The sequence below is a fragment of the Mytilus californianus genome, unplaced genomic scaffold, assembly GCF_021869535.1.
Source record: "Mytilus californianus isolate M0D057914Y unplaced genomic scaffold, xbMytCali1.0.p SCAF_4, whole genome shotgun sequence".
In the NCBI taxonomy this organism is placed as follows: domain Eukaryota; kingdom Metazoa; phylum Mollusca; class Bivalvia; order Mytilida; family Mytilidae; genus Mytilus; species Mytilus californianus.
Window position 1 is genome coordinate 1,587,773 of NW_026262690.1, and position 18,485 is coordinate 1,606,257.

General features: G+C 31.0%; 1 protein-coding gene across 1 annotated transcript in view; it reads left to right on the forward strand.

The window, feature by feature from the left end:
• Window positions 1-18,485, forward strand: part of LOC127737253 (CD109 antigen-like) — a 71,274-nt gene that overhangs the window by 14,662 nt on the left and 38,127 nt on the right. The window contains exons 9-16 of the mRNA XM_052247797.1: window positions 201-464; window positions 1,267-1,368; window positions 3,065-3,127; window positions 3,907-4,101; window positions 11,509-11,658; window positions 11,838-11,951; window positions 13,147-13,201; window positions 15,442-15,589. Coding sequence (XP_052103757.1) covers window positions 201-464; window positions 1,267-1,368; window positions 3,065-3,127; window positions 3,907-4,101; window positions 11,509-11,658; window positions 11,838-11,951; window positions 13,147-13,201; window positions 15,442-15,589 — 1,091 coding nt within the window. The remainder of the gene's footprint in view (window positions 1-200; window positions 465-1,266; window positions 1,369-3,064; window positions 3,128-3,906; window positions 4,102-11,508; window positions 11,659-11,837; window positions 11,952-13,146; window positions 13,202-15,441; window positions 15,590-18,485) is intronic.

Genomic DNA, 18,485 nt, shown 5'->3' on the forward strand with positions numbered 1-18,485 from the left:
AATCTCTGGGCGGCTTACAGCTTTTTTTTTTATTGTATTTATAGAGAAAACCCCGAATGTTGAAGTCTAGATGTTTTTTCGATTTATTGTATCCTTTTTGTTTTTCGATGACTTTCGAGTTGACGTAGTTATATCATCTTCTTTAATTAAAATTATCAAATTTGTTCATATTACATGTTATGTTATGAATGTGATTTTAGTTGCGGGCAACACAACATGATGACAGTCCAATAAAACCACCTTTAGGTGTAGTGAACATCACAGTGACATATTTTGTAACCGTTATCGTTAGTCCTGAATCATCTGGTAGTGGTGGTCAAGTCATGCCAAAGAGACACATGCCTCAACCGGAAACTCGCAGTGAACGAAAAGTATTATGGACAAGGGTGGTACAAATACCTGAATCAGGAATAATTGTTTTATCAGCAAACTTTCCGCGAGCGGCCAAAACTGGAAATATACAGGTAATTTTATAAATATTAGAGATTAACTGCAAATATAAATGAATATCATCTAGAGAAGACAGTTACATGTATAATGCACGAGTTGGCAATTCTGGATATTCTACGAAAAAGGTTATTCGCCAAAATTCTTGTGTATCATGTTACCTTTTTATTGTACAATAACAAAATGATGAGAACATCATGTTAACTTAACAATAACAGCGTAATTTGAACCTTTGCTTTAATTTGTGACATCATGCTGCTCGCACTGTCTTGGTTAACTAAGTTTTTCTTCGTCGATTAATGTCTCAGCTTCATCTTTGGCTGTTATACAAAAGGGCTAATATGTTTACTCTGCAGTCATATTGATATTAGGTTATCATATCCGTCTAAAAAATTGACAACTTAACGACTGCGATATAAGATTTAAATTATGAATATACATAAACACAGTTGAACACGCATGTCCCTATATAAAAGTTTGCATTCTCAAAAAGTAGATATCAATTATTTACTACAAATGTTTGATAAAAATTGATTACTAAATATTTTTAAAAATAAAACTACTTCCTTGTTTATACGAAGTAATTTTTGTTATGTTTATTATACTGCACATTAGAACATCATATCATCCATCGACAGATCTAGGTAAATAAGTTGGAAAATTTGTAATTAAGTAAGAAACTTCAAACATGTGCAAAACAAATTTGTGATTTCAGCGTCTTCTGATGTAAACTTTGGTGTAAACTTTGTATTACGGAATTTCTAATTTGTTTAACAGCAGTCACCTATTTTTATATATAGTTTAAATCATTACTTACAGGCGTTCTATCGTAAAGCCAATGCATATAAATATATTAATCGAGCGGAATCCCCTAGCAGAAATTACATACAGGTTTCTGTTAGGAACAACAAAGCTGCAAAGGTGTGTATTCAATTTTACAAATATTCTCTTCAAGATGAAACATATTATTTCTTATCTTACTCTAAATAATACTGATAGACACATTTCAACTTTTTTCAAAATATCCGTGAATGAAATATGTGATAGACATAAGATTCATTCTTCCATAAAGCTTTTAATATAGACCAGCTACTTTCCACTTGAAATAAAGTTTTACTTTGTTATTTGTAATTTTTGTCGAGCCTTCGACTTTTGTCGAAAGGGCGAGACATAGCGATCCTACATTCCGTCGGCGTCGTCGTCGGCGGCGTCGTCGTCGTCGTCGGCGGCGTCCACAAATATTCACTCTGTGGTTAAAGTTTTTGAAATTTTAATAACTTTCTTAAACTATCCTAGATTTCTACCTTACTTGGACAGAAGCTTGTTTATGATCATAAGATAATATTCAAAAGTAAATTTTGTAAAAAAAAAATTCCATTTTTTCCGTATTTTACTTATAAATGGACTTAGTTTTTCTGCCAAGAAACATTACATTCACTCTGTGGTTAAAGTTTTTGAAATTTTAATAACTTTCTTAAACTATCATGGATTTCTACCAAACTTGGAAAGAAGCTTGTTTATGATCATAAGATAGTATCCAGAAGTAAATTTTGTAAAAGAAAAAATCCATTTTTTCTCGTATTTTACTTATAAATGGACTTAGTTTTTCTGCCAGTTAACATTACATTCACTCTGTGGTTAAAGTTTTTAAAATTTTAACAACTTTCTTAAACTATCCTGGATTTGTACCAAACTTCGACAGAAGCTTGTTTATGATTAAAAGCTAGTATCTAGAAGGAAATTTTGTTAAAATGTTTTCGATTTTTTCCGTATTTTACTTATAAATGGACTTTGTTTTTCTTCAGGTTAACATTACATACAGTCTGCAGTTTAAGTTTTTAAAACATTTATTAGATTCATAAACTATCCTGGATTTTTACCAAACTTGGACAGAAGCTACTTACAATCAAAAGATGGTATAGAGAGGAATATTTTTATTAATTTTTTTCCTCATTTTTGTTGAGCCAGCGATTAACAGCAAAAGTAGGCGAGACACTGTGTTCCGCGGAACCCTTACGAATTTTATTATAAATTAAGGTATTGATAAGAGTGGTAAGACATTTCAGATTTAAGTGATGAATTCATCAATCATATCGTGAACTTTGTTTAATTTATTTAGAATGCATATAACAATGACGCAAAAATCACTACTCGCTCATTAAAACAAAACAAATGCAAATTAATAAACCAACGCGTTTATTGATGTTTTTTTTATATCAAAGTCAATGTCACAGTAGGAGTTTCAACATGGATAAGACAAAAGCACATAATTACAAGTGCACGCAACCACGCTTTTGAACTATGTCAAACACGCTATATGTGTACATTCAAGAACGGAGCTGTGAGTGAAAAAAATTAATGACCAGTTAAATCTGACATATTACAATTTATTCCTAAAAAACACTTGAATTATACAGATTGAGCAAATTATGATATCACATTTCAGAGAAATTGTGATATCACTTTAACATGAATTAACCAATACACTTAATGTCATAAATTTGGTAAGATCAAAAGTATTGCGATTTTTTTGCGCAGAATTTTGAAAACGAGAAATTCATTGTAATCATGCTATCACGGAAAGTTGTCTGTGATTACACATATGATTTTTTTTTAGCCTGGGGAATATTTACCACTACATGTGAAAGTCACAGAACCAATTCGTTACTGTAGTTATAAAGTAAGTATTACATGAGCAATACAATTACATTTTAAGAAATAAAACAGAACTTGATAAAGCATTCAACTCTCAATCAACGTGTGTATACTTATCAACAACTTTTAAATAAACTACAAACAAGAGTAGTTTATTGATAATCGATATAAATCCATTAGGAAGATACAAATCAAGGAAAAGACCGAAAACTGAGGTTCGCAATAACTTGTTCAAACAATCTTTAAAATTTAAGATCTTTTAATGATACGATATCAAACATGTCTTATTAATGGATTAATATTTTTGTTTAAACCTTCAACATGCTTCATGTGCCTGTCCCAAGTGATTAGCCTGTAATTCAGTGTCTTTCTTTGGTCGCTATATTTCATATATTTTTTTGTACATAAATCCGACCGTTTGATTTTTTCGTTTGAATTGATCCACTTCTTGTCATTTCTGGGTCTCTTGTAAAATACTTTACTATATGGGTTTGTTTAAAGTCCAAATGTGGACTAAAGATACTTACACCGTTCTCTTTGGTCTGTAATTGATAGTTTTATTGTTGGGAATGATACCACATCTTCTCATTTTTATATTTACACACTGTCAGATTTCAATTGATCGAATATGAAGTGATAATTTGTCATATTTTCCTCACTTAATATTTGGAGTTGAATATGTTATCTATAATTATAGGAGGGAACATAATAAACCTTATTGGACACTTTTACTGTAGTTTAAAAAAAAAACAATTAAAAATCTTAATACATAAAAATAAGAACAATTTTTATTTTTGTTGACAGGTGTTTTCGAAAGGATCCCTTGTAGCGCAGGGTAGATTTCCAATGAGACAAGAAACACAGCGAAACCAAAGACTCATGATAACATATGGAATGGTTCCTCAAGCCAAGTTATTGGTATATTATACTAGACGACAAGACGGTGAAATTGTGGCGGATGCTATCAACATACCAATTGAAGATATATTTGACAATGCAGTGGGTAATTTTAAAGTTATGATTGATATAATCGTGTTTTTTTTTGTCAAAGTTGATGCAATCTTTCTGTAAATTATCATTGAGTATGAACAGTTTATTTTTTTGTTTAACAGAGTTTAATATTCTTGGGAAATCTAGAAATATAATGGTTTATGCTTTAAAACTTACTGTATGATGTTTTATTTTTTATTGACCGAACAAAATAAATGCATTACGATTGTTTTCCACTGTCTACCTTTAGACCCCTGTAATATAATTGCAATGTTTTTTCCATGTGCATAGATTTTTCTGTTCCTTTTATCATACGCCCTTGATAATGACTTAAATTTTAAAACTGTTCTTCAAGATACTACAAACAAGAAAGTTATAGGAAATAAATGGATTGACCCTTATTGAAAGCCGAAGGGAATGATTGATATTCATTTTGGTATTTTGGTCTTTTTTGGATAATCAGATAGTTGTCAGTTATATCACATACGCATTTTTATATGAAACATAGAAGTTGGCAATCGTGGAATTTGCTATTTTCAACGTCTTTGCCGTCTCCGATTCATACAAAATGTGGTAGACAAGACATCTGGAATTCAAAAATTTGTTTTCAAACATGGACAGATTCTCTAAAATAAAATCACATTAGAACAGAAGCTGAATATAGGGAAACTATACTAAGTTATTATGGGCGCCGATCCTTTTCTGATATGCAGACGTCGTCCTTCATGCGAAACCGACTTGTAATTCGGGAGCAAGCGACAGTAACTAAAACATAACTTAACCTATTCTTATCCTGATAGACAAAAGTGGACATATAGGATCACTGTATGAGTTAACACGCTAAATAAAGAAACATTATTACAATCAATTCATGATAATAACCGTAAAACTAGTTTTTGTTGAGTGATAATGTATGTTGATCGCTCTTCTTGATATCTTTTCGAGTGAAGATTTTGAGTTACGAATATTTCTCTGCTAAAAAAACCCGTAAGGAGATTTTTCTGCCTTTTTTTGTCCAATTTTATATATGAAGTCTACCAACATAAAATTGCGTTTTTTCATTGATACTAGAAGAAATTTTATGTTGCTCATTTATTTCATATCACACAATTGATAAATTTCGGCATTGCGATTTGCGATAAAATATAATTTGATACAATACGGTTTATGTTGAAACGCCTCAGTTTTTTTGGAAAGATATATGCATTTTAAGCTAGTGCAGTTTTATGATAATATAGTATCCCTCAATCGATGAAAGACTAGACATTATCATTCTTATTCATACTGACAGAACTCTCACGTCAATCTGGCGTCCTCTTTAAAGGGAAACTTCGCAAAAAAATTAAAAATTCATATTCTGTTCATTATGTATAAAAAAGCACAAATTCATAGATATTAAAGTTTTATTCTGCAAGTTAAGAGATCAACATCGATTTTAAATTTAGAGTATCAATTCTCGCATGCGGCCATTTTGACATCCTCCCCGAATATTGACCGCGATATATCTATAAACCACAAAGGACCAAAACAAGCAGTAACCTAACGTAGCCGTAATTGAGTGTCGATATCTTGTCAAGCGTACGGTTGTTTTATCCGACAAGGAAAGCATAAACAGTTTCCCGGGTCACAAAAAAGATTATGATAGACATGGTTGTGCAACCTTTCATAACTAACTTGATACGGAAAATGTAATTTTATATATATTATTTTTTAAATAACTAGTACTAATAGTATGGTCTGTCGTTTTGAAACTGTTTTGTTTACGAAGTATTTAAAACAAGAAATTGAAATTAGTTAAAAAGTCAAAGTTATAAATAAGTGTTCCGTGTAAAATTGTTTTTGAAAATCTAGTTTGTTCATAATTGTTTAAAATAAATTCGGACCTTTCCTTATATGATCACCAGAATGGCTAAAGGAATTGTTCCCAGAGGTATTGTGAGGTGACACGTACAGGTATTCAAGCGATTTCCTGTCGGGCTTTAAAACTGTTATTACACAATTACATAAAACAAGTTCGTGCATCACTTCTTTTCTGGGGGGTATTGATCAGTGTACACGGCCGATAACATGTAACTTCCATTTTGAATCTATCAGGTGTAATATACAACTTTGTATAGCGTATCCGATAGTGATATACTAGTCATTGCTAAACTCATACGCTTGTTAATAAATAACATTTTTGGTGTAAAGAATGATATTTATGAAAATTTAAATAATTAAAAAAAAAAAAGATTTGATGAAATAAAAATCTATTTACACATTTTCCAAGGGTAAATTGGGGAAAATGTAAGTATATACTCGTCAATAATTATGGACATTTTGAAACATACAAATATTGATTTATCAAAATGTGCGGCACTTGTCGATCATTGGTTTATACGCCTAGATGGAAGGTTTAATACGGAACTATGGATAGTCGCAATATAGAACTAATATCATACAAGTATATTGAATATACGAGAGAAACATCCAGAACCAATCTGATTTAAATACAGGTCGATATCTAACTTGCTTTGGTTCATCGAAACTATAGGCATAGTAAAATCACAGATTTATATTTCAATAAGATTATTTCGAACAGTTTAAGAAATTCGTCATCATCACATTTTCCTGGTCCGACATGCATGTTATATATATATGCCACTGGACGTGCACTAATGATCACCAAAAGCCTATTTGAAGAAATAAAGAAACTTCACTCCGGATAGACTGATGGTAGTTGTATTAACGTCTGGTCAGCTAGAGGGTTGATTTATTTATTTAGTTAGCTTGTAGGGGATTTAACCACTCTTAATATTGCACTTATGCATTAGATATTAAATGACAGTACCGGTAATATAAGAGAAAATATAAATACGAAAAGTCGCATATCAGATAGAAAAGGACTCACCATGAACTATAGGATTGTACGTACGATTGTCATTCTAAATCGCATAACGGACAGTCATTTAAATGCATGCATGTACGCTGTGATAAAAAGGGGTGTCGCAGTTGCAAAGTATTCATCATAAATCTATTTCAAGTTTATTATTTCCTGTTATTTTTATAAGTTAACGCAGAGACATGTATACACTAGATCTCTATTTAACGACAAGCAACTATATAAATATCTGAATCTGATGTGACTTACAGTTCATCTCTTTCTTTTTTCTCATTTTATTTTTATTTTTCTTTTTTCTCATTTTATTTTTATTTTTGCAGGAATATACACATATATTTATAATGGTTTCTGATATAACAATTAGGGTTTTATAACATTCACACTTCTGCATGTTCTGTATACCAAATTCGTATCTTTTTTTCAGACCGAATGAGGATGTGAATATTTTCCAGGATCAAATTCATTTCGGGATTTTTTTTATTTCTTTGTATTAAATCTCAGAAATTTACAGAATATACTGCTTGTCCGCTTTAGGAGTTTTCTTGTCAGTTTAAACAGACGTATATATGTCTCTGGTTTAGAGTGGGTTTATGAATGAATGATAAGTCTTACAAAGGTACAAGATATCAAGCACAGTGAAAATTGATTTCGACGTTCTGTCTCCATTTAAAAAAGGAAAGTTGACGTTAGATTGATTCTGCTAATTTTTTTAAACATCGTTGGTCAAATAGCTTAAGAATTATATAAATACGTTGTCATTCCTGATTAGGTAAATGAAGATCGCTTTGGACGACAAAACTATATTTTTGTAACTGATAATTTTCTCTGCACATTTAAATATTCAAGGTTACCGATGATAATTTAAAATAGTACTGTTTTAATTTATACGCTCGTTTTCGTGGGCCATTTATAATATTTATATAATTATTTTATTAAAAGTGATTCAGAATTTCGATGTTACAACAAAATACTCACCTATTTATTTAAAAACTGAGCAAATGCAAAATGTTAAAAAAATATATATATAACGGCGATTAAGGTATTTTGCCACCATATTCCTCCCTTAATAATTAAAAAAAATCTGTCTCATACCTGCAACGGTGAACCCTTGAGGACAAACACCACTCTAGTGAAGATCAAAAGATTAAAATTACATAATGCTAATCTTTTAATTACCGTGAATTTAACCACGCCTTTACCAGGTGGTGTCAGCATAATACACATGCATTGTATTTACACAGTACTAGACTGAAGCAAGGATTTGTATAGTAAGACAAATCCTCGACTGAAGTAATAGGGGAGAATACAAACGTGAATTTCTATATACTATCAGTTATATATGTTGTTCAAAATATCCGTCGAAAAAAAAAATCATAAAAATATTCTATTGTATGATTTGCTTTTATTACTATAATCATATCAGAAATCCTTAAAATATAAATCGTAAATTTTAATTTAAAAAAATGCACGGCTGATCACTTTTCTTTCTAAATTGTTAGTTGGTTAATAGCTACGCTAAAAGTCGTCGATGCGCTTTAAATCGCGTTATTAGATGATTAACGAACAAGACTTACAATGAGATTTATTCACTCCCGGCATGCAAAAAGACTTAAACTACGTCACATAAGTCAGGAAGTTGGAATAAATAGAATTATTAATTCCCAATTTTCTTCTTTATTAGTGTTCATATCCAGATAAAACTTGGTGAATATGTTTTTAATGGTATTATGAACATAATAAGATGATAAGTAAAAAATCGCGAATTTTCCCTTTAACTATAAGATTTGAATTACAAACTATAAGCCGCAGTGATTGCGGAAAGAATAAAAACTGTTTCTTCCAAAACTCAATTATCCGGATCAGACAGGGTATGTGACTGGTACATACATTTGTGAAAATTTACGACTTATTGCTGATATCATATTGGTGATTACATAACAGAATTATCCAGGTCTTTTTAACTAGTGTTTTTGTTTTCAAAAAGCGTTCGATACTCTGGTATGCTGGAGTTTCTTGTCGACAACATTTTTGTTGAATTTCAAGGTAGACTTTTTCAACAAATTGTCGGCATTCCTATGGGAACGAACTGTGCGCCTCTCCTTGCCGACCTCTTCTTATTTTCATATGAATCGGAGTTCCTTCAGACATTTGTCAAAAACAAGAAGATCAAAGAAGCCAGATTATTAAATTTCATTTTCAGATATATTGATGATGTTCTTTCCATTAACAATCCGAACTTTTCTGATTGGGTTCCATTAATATGTCCCCCAGAACTAGAAATTAAAGAAACAACAGACACGGCTTCCTCCGCCTCATTTTTAGACTTATACTTCGAATTTGACATACACAGTCATCTCAGTACCAGAATCTATGACAAACGAGACGATTTTAATTTTGAAATTATCAATTTACCCCACCTTAGTAGCAATATACCAACTTCATCTGCATATGGGATATACATTTCCCAAGTTATTCGGTATGCAAGAGCTTGCAGCTCCTACTCAGACTTTGTAAAACGTCACCAGTGTCTGAGCAAAAAGTCGATGAACAAGGGGTATGTCAAAGAACGTCTCGTCCTTTTTTCTAAAAAAGTTCATCGGAAGGTACCAAGACCTTGTTGATAAATATTCCGTATCAACTTCACAAATAATACATGATGGTCTTGAAGTATAGATTCTGCGTCCTGACACTGTTTATCATCTTAATAATGTGTTAAAGTGTTCTTTTATTTGTCTTTATTAATATTACTATTACTGTTTGGTCTGTTTTTGGTGATATACATTTGACGTGGCTCTGCATCCCGTCATTGTGTGGTTTGTTTTATTTTTAATTTAAACTTGTGTGCTTTGTTCGTGTGACGTTTTATGTTTCTTTGATACATATGACGTGTTTCTGTACTTTAAACATCCCACCATTGTGTTATTGTTCTATTATAATTTTTGCATACTTTGAACGACAAAATTATTTTATATCTCTACCTGTCTGACGTTTACATTCTGACGTCAAACACGCGATTCTACGCCAGAGTTAATGTTAAAATTACGATTCGGTCCCAGTGCTTAAAATCCCTCGATCCTTTATGGGTTGATTTGGCATACATACATAAAATACAAAAATAAGTAAGCAATGAACGAGGTTGTTAAATGTGATATATGCTTTTTTGTGTTTCTTTGTTGAATATTTGTTTGTTTTTGTTGTGATTAAGATTGTGACACGGTGTTGACTGCTGTACCCCTATTTTGTCATTTTTACTTATTATGTCTGTTTGTTTTATTCACGCATCGTTGTCAATATAATAGAATTTGATGCGACTGTCATACAAGTGAGAGGTTTAGTGCTATAAAACCATGTTCAATTCACCATTTTCTACATAAGAAAATGCCTGTACCAAGTCAGGAATATGACAGTTGTTGTCCATTCGTTTGATGTGTTTGTGCTTTTGATTTTGGCATTTGATTAGGGACTTTCCGCTTTGAATTTTCCTCGGAGTTCAGTATTTTTGTGATTTAACTTTTTTCTAGAATGAAAATTTTTCAAAAAGTGTTGGTTGTTTTAATGGATCTTACTTTTGTTCTCAAACATATCTAGTGTTGTAGTTTATAATGAATGCATTTTTAGTTCATTCAAAATTGAGAGAGGTGTTAGAAAAAGATGTCCTTTGTCTTCTTTTTTTAATTATTTTGTACCATTGAACTGCTTGCAATAAGTATTTGTAAGAATAATCAGACATTTGGTAAAAGCTAAATTGGTGACATTGAAATAAAAATAACATAGTTTGCTGATGATACCAGTTGTTTTCTAAAAGATGTTTAATTGAATTTCTATGAAGCAACATAGATTGGATGAAAAAAATTCAACGCATAAAATTCCTTTTCCATTCAATGGACTATTAGCTTTTAAACGTTAGGTTTAAAATTTAATGCCTCAGAAGAAATAATGTGTTCCTACATAGATACATCTATATACAAAATTGAATAATTCATTTAAGTGTGGAGGTCAAAAACCATTCCTTGGTAGTAAATAAATTGTAATTCTCAAATCACTTGTAATATCTATGCTAATGTCTGTCATTCCATCTACTCCAGTACCAACATCATATGTAACTAAAATACATAGTGATGTTAACATTTGTATGGAATGGTGGCACTTCGAAAGTTTAATACGAATGTATTCAAAAGTCACCTAAATAGGGTGGTCTGATGCCCCAATTTTTATATTACAGCTATAATCCATTTTAATTTTGTGGAGAAAACGATTCTATCAGATTACGATTCCAAATCGAAAAATATTTACAAATCATTCATCCCTATATTTGGTTTTTAAGATTTTCGAAGTATTTCTGTATTATTTTCACAATTAATTGTTATATGCCTGTTATTTTCATTTACAAATTTTCGTATTTTAGGGCAAAAGGATTTTCAATGATGTTGTAGATGATATTCTTATATAAATATCAAGAAGAAGTATCCATAAAGAAATACAAAAATCCATGTTGATTTTCTTTTTAGAATCTCACTTTTAACTTGATGTTTTAGGTGTCTTTGAAATTTAACAAGAAAACAGCAAAACCCGGAGAAGAATTAAGCCTTCAATTGACGGCTGATAAAAGCTCACTAGTGAACGTTCTGGCTGTTGATAAGAGAGTTCTTTTACTAAAATCAGGAAACGACATCACAACACAAGATGTAAGTTAAATGCAGCTTCAATCAAAATGATGCATGTAGTTTTTTAAATTGGTTTTGTTTTTATATAAGTGTTTTTATATTTCTCGTTCATTTATTGTTTTTTTAAGACCAAAAATTTTATGAGTTATATATTGTATGATAAATACACATATGTAATCCTTGTTTTAACACCTTGAAAGGTTTTGAATGAGCTCCTAAGATATAGCAACTTTGGTAACTTCCCAAGACTTGGTGGAAGGGACTCCTGGATACCTACTCCTGTAAGCGACAGGGATGCATTCTCCGTTTTCCAGGTGAGTTTGCACTTTATGAAATTAAAAACAACTTCGTACACATTCATCTGAAGCGGATTTAATAAATAGTTACAAGATTGTTTTGCATATTATACGACTGGTTGCCAGTTGTATATCGTTACTAAATAACCTCTGGTAATATACTTATGAATCTGCCATGGCGTTTTTTGTAATATTTTGTTTTACTCCATAGGTAGTATTAAACATAAGTTGAGTCCAATGTAGAGGTTTGCTACCTAATAATTTCAGGATGGAATATATGTCGTTTTACAATTCGTCGTACTGACTCGCACACAACCAACCATGCACCTTAACTATCTTCCTTTAATTCAATTGTGGTTTATGAAATAATTATGTTTAAATCAAGTTCTATCTTTCGTTTTATTTATTTAATTGTTGCTTTAGTTACCACGTGTACAGACATATGTTTAGAGACATACTTTACGTCTCCTTATTAAGTTTTATATTTACACTTCTTTCGGTACTTACGCATCAATGACTTTTACATTTTTGGCTATGAATGTTTCCGACGAAAGTTAATCCAGAAAAGCGCATTTAATTTAGAAAATGTTATTTTCCATTTTTGTCTATAAATTTACACTGCTGGTTTCTTACTTTGTTACCATTAATGAAGAATGAAAAGAAAAGAGGGTCATATAACACAAAAAAACTATATAATAGTGAAGAAACTCTTATTTGCACATTACCACAACTTTCACCTTATGAAATTATTCATTAAATGTATTTTCATGCAGAGGAACAGTAAGAGGCCTGAATGCTATAATATTATAAATCTTTCAGGCTACAACCGGGTTTAAGTTTTAACTTACTAACACGTGTTTTAAAATGTCCTAGTGTTGTGAATATGAGGGGATGATTCCTTTGATATATTTGAATAAGTAAATGTGGTTTGATTGTCAAGAGGACAACTATCCAACAGGGCTTAAATGACGTAGTTTAAGTAATCAAAGGTCAACGTCGGCTTTCAACAATGAGCAAAACTATAAAAGGTCCTGTTATTGCAAACGATCAAAAGGATAAACCCAACGGACTGATTTACGTTATAACAACACACGAGATAAAAATATGAAGTAAAGCAACGCATAACAACCACTGAATTACAGGCTCCTTTTCCTTTAAAAGTTGCTTCAGATCTGTAATACCTTTGTATTGAAATTTGACTGATATTTTATAGGGAGCAGGTGTTTATGTATTGACTGATGCAGTATTGTTTCAATATACACCTCCGGGTAAGTAATTGTATGTATATCGGTATTTCTGCATAGCTTATTTTCATTATTCCAATATATGTTAACAAGTTCATTTTATTTTAAAACCTTTCCGAAAAAAACGTGTGTATATCTCATTTTCTTTGTTTTACACAATATCAGATTTTATATCGAACGATAATGTCAACATGGGAATCATAATACTGAAATGTTTGTATAAAAAATACATATTATATAAAAGAAAAATCAACATTGATTTACAATTTTTAATATACAATTCTCGAGAAAATGTATGATAAAACTGTCACATGCATTTGAATTTATAATATACGATAATCGCAACGAAAAACATCGTATTTCAGTCAGCACAAACGATTGGACAAACAAAAAAAATCGTTCATTGTTTATTTATCCACGATTAATCGTAGGCACAGTTTTATAACTGCTTCACTTTCTTTTACATTGTGTGACCCTTATCGACTCTGACATATTACCCTATGGTTAAATGTATACATGTTTGCTACTACTGGGTCCTTCCCGCTTATGGTGGACTATTAGTTAGTTCTTGTTAATAATATTCATCAAGTAGCCTCACAGTTTCACACGATTTAAACGATAAAACCATTTTCTGTAAAAGACAAGATAAAAGCCGTGACTAAGTACCTAGAATTGTTACACTTATATTTGTTGTAATCGCTATAAAATAAATATATTTTATAGATAGATTAATGTCATGCCATAGATCGGTCACTTCGTTGTGCAAATGTCATTTGATATATCGAAAACAATCTCAATATCGAGATACTGTAAATTCCGAAATTATTGCGATGTTTTTATTTTTGCGAAAATGCGACAAGAATATTATCGCAATAATTTAAACTCGCATTTTGAATTTTTTTATATGAAATGAACAGAATATTTCTAAATATCGCAAAAAAATAAATCGCATTTTAATCTAAAATGACAAAATCGCAATAATAAATGCACGCAATAATTTCTGAATTTACAGTATTTGACTTGTAATGGCGTTTCAAACAATTTAATATAAGTAGCAGCTTCAACCTTGTCATCTTTTTATCAGGAATGGTAGTAAAGAGTTGTTGTTAATGCTGTTTCTTATTTCTAAATGTTAAATAATATGAGAGTGCTTTTACGGTTTTTGCAGTTTTGCAAGCAATTTGAAACCTTGACTGTTTGTAAGATAAAATAAAAAAATGTTAATTAAAATATTTGAAAGATTAATCTTTTATGGAGTTCAAAAGATTGTTTTGTTTGGCTTTTCAAACTTTTGATATCCAGTGAAGATATCCAAAAGGATATTAATTTCCTTTTGAATATTTCATTACTCAATCATATTTTACTTTTCCGTTATTGATTTTTGTTAATCTAAGATGGGTTTTTGTGGGTTTTTTCTTTTCATCTCATTTTTCAAGATCTACAAATAAAAGCGTCCTGAAAGTTGTTATTGCGCTTTAAGTGAGCATGAATTTTCAGATTCATCGCTCCTTAGCTTCTTGTTTAACGAATACTTATATTTTCTTAAAATAATCTATGCAATTTTCGTCACATTCTTTAGGGAACTTAAGAAAAGAGCTTCTTAAAATGTGTAATACGCCTTCATGTGAACACGTTATATCGTGTAATGAATCATCATATCCAATGCTCTTAATCTTCCTGTTTACCGGATACTAAAAGCGGGATATCATTATTGAGTTATAGCTCACAGTTCTGATGAAGCTAAATCCAGAAAAGCGCTTCGGACGCACAAACATTGCAAAGTGTTTATTTCATTTAATAGCACTGGATCAATACCGCTTCTTGTTGATCGATCGATCTCCCATGGTATCATCAGCTTAGTAATCAGTACTTCAGTAATGACACGATTTATAACATACACTAATTGAAAATTCACCGTTCGCAAATTTATTAATTACTTGGAAACTAAGATTCCAATTTCCTGAAGCATAGTCGACCTTAGATGAATTAAGGTATTCTGTTTTTTTGGTTTTTTTTTTCAGGTTGGGGGTTTTTCGGGGTTTTTTTTTGGGGGGGGGGGGGTGTCATATAGCGACTAAATTGCAATGTTTTTACGCATCAATGGCTTTCAATTGTTTCGGTTTGAGCGTTTCTGATGAAGGTTAATACATAATATAGAACTTCGGCCTCACAAAACTTACATCATGTGTATTGCATGTGCTTGTTATTTACAATACAGAAAAAATTAAAATAATATTAGATTCATTTGATTCAAATATTTTTAGGCACTTTTCGTAAGAGAAGGACGATGTCGGGAGTGACTGTATCAAGAATGGGTGTTAGCGGTAATGGTGGTGGGGGTAGTCTAATGTCTCCCACACGAACAAGAAAACATTTTCCCGAGACATGGCTTTGGGTTGACAGAACAACAGGGTGATATTTTACTTTTCAATTATATATTGCCTGATTATTGTGTGTTATGAAATTTTGGAATTCTTGATCATGGGATCAATGCAGAGTAGATGAGAGGAGCTGGTATAATATAACTTATTACTTATTTCTCAAACTATTGTAAACCTACTTAACAAATAGAACAGTTAGTTCATGATATTACGTAACATGAAAGTGATATTGTTTACGTAAACGTTTTCCCTGTTGCAAATTTTTGAGAACGTCTGCAAGTTTTAAAAAAAAACTATTTTACACTTGTTTATATTTGAAACCGTTAATAGGAACAAAGGACATATTGGTTGTACATTCATAATTCAGCAACACAAAGAAGCACCAAAAATGCGTCAAAATATACTGTTTCCAACAAAATACAACTGTTTGTCGGTTCCCATGGGAATGCCGATTGTTTGTTGAAAAACACGTCCTCCAAACGTAACACATATGTTGTCAATCAAGAAATCAAGCATCTTGATAATGTCAATTTCAGAGAATTTTTTGTTTGAATTCTTTACAAAGTAGGATGTATCCCTCCCTAAGACAAGATACTTGTATCTACGTTAGCCATTATTTCTTATGAAACAAACCTGGACCAACTCTTTCAATTTTTCTTTTAGTTTGGAATGGGAAATACTTAAAGTGCAGAAAGGTCAAATTTTTTAATACTATTGCAAGATGAAAGAGTCTTACATTGTATGTACTCTAAGAGATTTTTGGAGTTTTTTTAGTATCCACATCTGATTCACGCCACCTCTAGAATAGGTAGTTTCACAATAACTTTGAAAAAGTATAATAACAAAAATACCGAACTCCAAGGAATATTCAAAACGGAAAGTTCTTTATAAAATGGCAAAATCAAAAGCTCAATCACATATAACGAATGGAAAACAACTGTCATATTCCTAACTTGGTACAGGCATTTCCTTAGGGATCATAGATTAATTCTTACGAGGAAGCTCCGAGCATGCTCGGAGGATGCTCGGAGCTTTTTAAGTAGGCTCTTCTCAGCAATTTATGTGACAATAATTATCATGATCCATTAAGATGTTAATCAAATCTATAGCACTTTTATAATACGGAATGTAGAGCATTATAGAGGAAGCTCCATTATTAGTTATCAACGGTACCAGGATTATAATTTAATACTCCAGACGCGCGTTTCGTCTACATAAGACTCATCAGTGATGCTCAGATCAAAATAGTTATAAAGCCAAACAAGTACAAAGTTAAAGAGCATTGAGGACCCAAATTTCCAAAACGTTGTGCCAAATACGGCTATGGTAATCTATTCCTGGGATAAGAAAATCCTTAGTTTTTCGAAAAATTCAAAGTTTTATAATAGGAAATTTATAAAAATGAACATCTGGTATATTCAAACAAATCTTGCATTAATTTTACAAAACTATAAAATAGATGAGAAATTCTTCAATATTACTGTACAATGCTTGGTATCAAGTCTTCACAGAAAGAAAATGATTTTAAAACATTTTCTTAATAATTATCATTCTTTTTTAATACACATGATACAAAAAAAAAACACTCAAATTTTATATTTGAAATATAAATATATTTTAAATTGATACTATATAAATAATAATTATATATAATATAAAAGTCATCAAAGACACAAACTATGGTTATTGATTTATAACCATACTACCAAAGCATAGTACATTCAGTTTCATGCGAAAAAGGGTTGATCTTTTTTTACATTCCATTTAATTTGACAGTTGTTTGAAATTAACCCTCCATTTCATTCCAGAAAAGTTTTTTTTAGTAGTAAACATGTTTCTTGGGTGTTTCAAAGCAATACAAATATACTATATTCTACAGGGAAAAAAGGGGGAGAAAATTTGATTGGTTAACTTCTGGTGATGTTTACTTTCTTATATGCACTGAACAGTTATGCTATATTTTCACTGTACAGGACATTAATTTTAATAATACTTCACGTTAAAATGCAAGATTTTGATTGGCTAATACGAGGGAGACAATTTACTCTATCCCATGGCTGAGCGATAGACAATTTTTTTGAATGTCACCCTCTCGTCCAGACCAATCAAAAAATCTATAATTTAAATGACAATGAATTGAATTTACACAACGTAATTAAAGACAATGCTGAAGTTCTTCGTTTTGGCTCAGATTTTATTATTTGGCTAAAACATCTTGCTTCACTTCTGTTGATTTTTCTCATACCCCCGTAACGTTGTTATGTTATTTTAAATAAAATTCATCTATAAAAAAACAATAATAATAGGACATTAAGTATAATAGATTAAATAACACATAGCTGAGAGGGTGATAGAGCAGATTGGTACTCCTCGAAAAAGCATTGTCAACCTTGGCTTCGCCGCGGTTGACAATGTTTTCTCGGGGTAACAATTTGCTCTATCACCCTCTCAGCTATGTGTTATTTATATAATGTCAAGTATTTCTTGATTTAAAACATAGATAAATTCTGCACATTTTTTTGAAATATAACAATCATGACAATTAAACAAAGACTTATAAGGGGGTAAATAATTTTACTCATGCCAAGTATTTCTTTATTTAAAACAAAGCTAAATCTGCACAATTAAAAAAAAAGCCAAGTAAAGAGAGACGTACTAGAGGGAAAACAATGGTGGTATTACCCCCTCAAACCAGGCTTCCACTAATGAATTACAACTTTTTTTTAAAGTAGCCATAATTTTCTATAAAAGAACTTAGTTTGCTATTTAAAAAAAAAAACATATTACCATTGTTTAGTTAGGGGCATTACTTATACAAGTAGATTTCAAAATTACCTATACATGTTGAAAACGAGGCTGTTTCAAATATTACTTCTATATCATGAATAAGTAACTTCTGTTAATATTATTTTTATAGGTGTCCATTC